Consider the following 4,834-nt stretch of genomic DNA (forward strand, 5'->3'; position numbering starts at 1 on the left):
TCATGTCGGAACACATGTGCACTTTATTGGGATTGTTTAGTCAGTGTACAGGTTGGCCCCACCGGTCTGGCACCCCATGTTACCCCATCACTTCGAGACCCCTTGCCCCACCACCCCGGGGATGAAACCTCCAACAGCGGGAAGAAGAGGTCACGATTGGGTTTTGCATAACAAAAACAAAAAAATTAACAGGACCAAGATATTTTTAAGGCTGAAAGTACAAAAAACCCAGACATAATTTACATACAAGCGATACTACAACCATGTTTAAGTATGCGCCAACCACTGGGCAGCCTTCACAGAGGCGAATACGTGTCTGAACAATGCAGTTAACATTTGGAATCATGTGTCTGAACAATGCAGTTAACAAACATTTGGAATGACTCAAAGAAAACAACAAAATGTACATTTTTTAAGTCCCCAGATGCAACTGCAGAACCCTGGGGTGCTTTTTTTTCTTAAACCTAGCCAAACATTACTGTCTCCTTCATCGTTCCAGTTTTTTTTAAAATCCTGAGTCAAGCGCCAAAAATAACTGAAGCCATGCCAATGAGTTGGTCATCTAGGCTCTGCGCCTGAGTGTGTATGAGAAATGTGTGGTGTGGTTGTTTTGCACAGAGCTGAAGTTGTTGGGCGTTTGGTTGGGGAGGGGGAGAAGGAACAGTCTGTTTAGAAGCATTTGCGGTGGACGATGGAGGGGCCGGACTCATCGTACTCCTGCTTGCTGATCCACATCTGCTGGAAGGTGGACAGGGAAGCCAGGATGGAGCCTCCGATCCAGACAGAGTATTTACGCTCTGGTGGGGCAATGATCTGCAAACAGACAAGAAAATGACCCGTTATGACACCAAAGTGTTTACTGATGCAGCCAGTACATGTCACACAAGCAGCAATAACATGCCACTCTGCTGGTCCTGTAACAAGTCAGCTCACCTTGATCTTCATGGTGGATGGGGCCAGGGCTGTGATCTCCTTCTGCATCCTGTCGGCGATGCCGGGGTACATGGTGGTACCTCCAGACAGCACGGTGTTGGCGTACAGGTCCTTACGGATGTCGACGTCGCACTTCATGATGCTGTTGTAGGTGGTCTCGTGGATTCCGCAGGACTCCATACCTGAGAGAAGAAACACAAAACACTAGTCAGAAGGTTGAAGTGCAGAATAACTAAAAAGGCAGAGTATGCTTTAGTGTATAATGCGTGTTGGGTTTAAGATGGGAGACGTACCGAGGAAGGAAGGCTGGAAGAGGGCCTCTGGGCAACGGAACCTCTCATTGCCGATGGTGATGACCTGTCCGTCAGGCAGCTCGTAGCTCTTCTCCAGGGAGGAGGAGGAGGCAGCGGTACCCATCTCCTGCTCGAAGTCCAGGGCGACGTAGCACAGCTTCTCCTTGATGTCACGCACGATTTCCCTCTCGGCTGTGGTGGTGAAGGAGTAGCCACGCTCTGTCAGGATCTTCATGAGGTAGTCTGTGAGGTCGCGGCCGGCCAAGTCCAGACGCAGGATGGCGTGGGGCAGGGCGTAGCCCTCGTAGATGGGCACTGTGTGGGTCACACCATCACCGGAGTCCATGACAATACCGGTGGTACGACCAGAGGCATACAGGGACAGCACAGCCTGGATGGCAACGTACATGGCGGGGGTGTTGAAGGTCTCGAACATGATCTGTAAGAGGAGGAGAGAAAACTTTAGTATTTTCATTCACAGCAAATACTGAGCTGTGTGGTCACTGCACCCACTACATGCAACAGAGTGAGGCTCAGATTGAAGTTAGTAGAAAAAGGTGCAGAAGTCAACATTCCTCACACTTGTGCATGTCAGATGTCCATTTAGGTGCTGATCTACTGACTCAGCTATACATTATAGACACAAGTGCAGATAAAAAAGGCACACAGTCAAGAGAGACCTGTTGATGATAGATCATCTTATAGGAGAGAGGTCCTGGAGGAGAGGGGGGGAGGAAGGAGCAAGTGAGAATGGGATGAAAAAAGGAAACCAAGAAGGAAATGAGGTAACTAGTTTTTAACAGTCAATTCTACAAAGTACCATCTGGCTAAACTGGAAATGCTCAACTGTGTGTACAAGTAAGGGTGTGTACCTGGGTCATCTTCTCCCTGTTGGCTTTGGGGTTCAGGGGGGCCTCTGTGAGCAGGACAGGGTGCTCCTCAGGGGCAACTCTCAGCTCGTTGTAGAAGGTGTGATGCCAGATCTTCTCCATGTCATCCCAGTTGGTCACAATACCGTGCTCGATGGGGTACTTCAGGGTCAGGATACCTCTCTTGCTCTGGGCTTCATCACCAACGTAGCTGTCCTTCTGGCCCATACCCACCATCACTCCCTGCACACAGGATTGGACAGTTAAGTTAAATGAGCAGATGATAGCAAACACAATGCTGCAATGAAGCATGAGGAAAGTATAGAAACCAAAAACAAAAAATTAAATCTAAACTTTATTATAATTTTGTTTACTCTTGATTGACTGGGCTACATGTTAGCAAATAGATTTTGAGCTATGTTTAAGAAAATAAAATATATCTTTAATGATCCAAGTCATAATATTAATCTCATAATAAGCAAATGTTTATTCAAATCAGGGGTTTGGCTTTATCCTGTTGGATGTAATTCACCCACCTGATGCCTGGGGCGACCAACGATGGAGGGGAAGACAGCACGAGGGGCGTCGTCTCCGGCGAATCCGGCTTTGCACATACCGGATCCGTTGTCAACAACCAGTGCGGCGATTTCATCTTCCATGGCTGAACTGTTAATGGGGAGAAAAGAAAAAAAAGAAAGCGTTAAAAAACACGTAAGTCTCACATCCACCTCCCAAAAGCGCCGCTAACGACACGCTGAGTTTTCACTTCCTGTTAAACTCGCCAGCTGCAGTTCACGAGGTTAGCCGTTAGGTGGAGCTCGTGCCCCGCATTCCGCCGAGCCAGACAAAAGGAAGTGGCGCTGCATTCTGTTATTGCCATATAAGGACATGGTTCGGTTTTGAGCAGCTTTGCGGCTACCGGCGCCATGGCGCGCGGCCAGAGCGGCAGAGTACGGCAAGAGGGGAGGGGGGGAGAAAAAAAGCGAACATTCGACATTATCAGACCCGGCGCCGCGCGACCACTCCCTCCGGTTCACCAGTCAACTTCCTCCGCTGCCCCCTCCCACTATTGCTCAATCACACTGGTTTTTTTTTTTTTAATACTGCATAAGATACCTTTGCTTCAATATCACTGCGTCATAACTTCGCCGCTTCATTCATTGCACACTGGCCACCTGATACACGACTACACCCTCCGTTACTAACAATTAAACGTTTCTTTTTTTTTGAAAAAAGGCATCAACCGTTAGAACAGTGGCCGTTAAAAAAAAGAAAAAGAAAATGCAAGTTGCATAATGAACTCATGTTGACTCATGAATGGGTCACAAGTCGTTGACTGATGCTCCATTTCCTGAAAGCCACGCCTTTTCTAAGACTGGACGATCTGTCACTCGCAATTTCCTTATTTCCTCGTGTTCAAGTTGCACCACACGAATTTATAGCAAGATGGGTCAATTCCGTCGAGAGCATTAATCAATTTATGCTTTTTGCAGGCCTCGTATTCTTCTTGGTCTTTTCCTACTTAGAGGAAGTATAATTATATATTTAATTTAATTATTCAGATGATTAAGCGAAATTTAAAAAAAAACGCCCAAGGAGTGTACACAAGTGTCTATGGAAAAAGAAAAAAGAAAAGAGAAGTCTTGATTAAAATCGCCACTGTTGCAAGTCTGAAGGGCGGAGTTAGCATGATGTAGCTAGGCTAATATGCTAAAGTAGGTCACACCCCGCCGCATCGGTCGCACAAAGGGAGCAGCCGGGATCTAGACAACCTAAACCTAAAAGCCTCTTTCAAAACCATCCTACCGGGGGGGAGAGGGGAAGAAAAAAACAGCGCTGAAATACTAAAACTGTTGCACAACTAACACAATGACAAACCCAGTTTCAGTTTGAACCATTAACCATAAGCCGGCTACATCCAAAAAAAAAAAAGCACCTGTGAACCGCCTAAGTACCAGTTCAGCGGTCTCTGACCATCCACCACTGCATACTTTAAAAAAGGAAAAATACACAAAGCAAAATATATAGATACTGATTTCTTTCACAGAAACCAATGAGTTAAATTAGCAGTACGGTTGGTGAATGACAGGACAAAGAACCTCGTGGTCCTTGCCATCTTTTGCATTCAAAAATCAAATTTCTCAGACAAATGCGATAAAAAAACAAACAAAAACAAATGAACTCGTTGTTTACTTGATGAATCTTGTTCTAAAGTTTGAAATTTGTAAATATCAGATTTGTCTCCTTACCTTTGGGTGGGGGGCTTTTCGCTTTAAGGGAACCGGTTTCAGGCAAATGATATCCCGCACAAGCTGTGTGTGTGACGGCGCTCAGAGTGAATCCGTTAGCTGTGGGCGCATGTTTTTTATAGTGCGTCAGTTGCCCGGCTCTAGCCATAAAAGGTAAACTTTCGGAATGGCGCCCTCTGATTGGTCCGGCGTCATGCACTGGGGCACGTCGCGTGCACACTGTGCTGCACTGGGCGCTCGCGATTTGAGGGAGAGGGAGTGAGAGAGAGAGAGAGAGAGAGAGAGAGGGAGGCGATAATAGCAAAGGATTGGAGAAAATAAGAGGGAAGGGATTGATGTTGTGAGGCCTAGTAAGCCTAATCTCTTCATATACTGTTTTATATACCGGGTGCATTGTGTATAAACTTTAATAAGTGTGAAAATATCTTCTCTGCACCTGCTCTTAGCGGTTTAGCAGCACATATTTAAATGATAATTGCAAGAGCTCAGC

At 46.3% G+C, this 4,834-nt stretch overlaps 1 protein-coding gene across 1 annotated transcript; it reads right to left on the minus strand.

Moving 5' to 3' along the window:
* Window positions 1-4,498, minus strand: actb2 (actin, beta 2). Its single transcript, XM_056402158.1, has 6 exons — window positions 4,345-4,498; window positions 2,632-2,761; window positions 2,099-2,338; window positions 1,227-1,665; window positions 934-1,115; window positions 1-813 (listed from the first exon to the last, which is right to left on the minus strand). Exons 2-6 carry the CDS (start codon window positions 2,752-2,754, stop codon window positions 670-672), a joined length of 1,128 nt encoding a protein of 375 aa, XP_056258133.1. The 5' UTR covers window positions 2,755-2,761; window positions 4,345-4,498; the 3' UTR covers window positions 1-669.
* Window positions 4,499-4,834: the final 336 nt, after the last annotated feature.

The sequence above is a fragment of the Seriola aureovittata genome, chromosome 17 (assembly GCF_021018895.1).
Source record: "Seriola aureovittata isolate HTS-2021-v1 ecotype China chromosome 17, ASM2101889v1, whole genome shotgun sequence".
Classification (NCBI taxonomy): domain Eukaryota; kingdom Metazoa; phylum Chordata; class Actinopteri; order Carangiformes; family Carangidae; genus Seriola; species Seriola aureovittata.

Coding starts and splice junctions, on each gene's coding strand:
- actb2 (XM_056402158.1), bottom strand. CDS start 2,754: ATGGAAGATGAAATCGCCGCACTGGTTGTTGACAACGGATCCGGTATG. Junction 2,339..2,631: donor TTGGTCGCCCCAGGCATCAG/GTGGGTGAATTA, acceptor TCCTGTGTGCAG/GGAGTGATGGTGGGTATGGG. Junction 1,116..1,226: donor CTTCCAGCCTTCCTTCCTCG/GTACGTCTCCCA, acceptor TTCTTCTCTCAG/GTATGGAGTCCTGCGGAATC.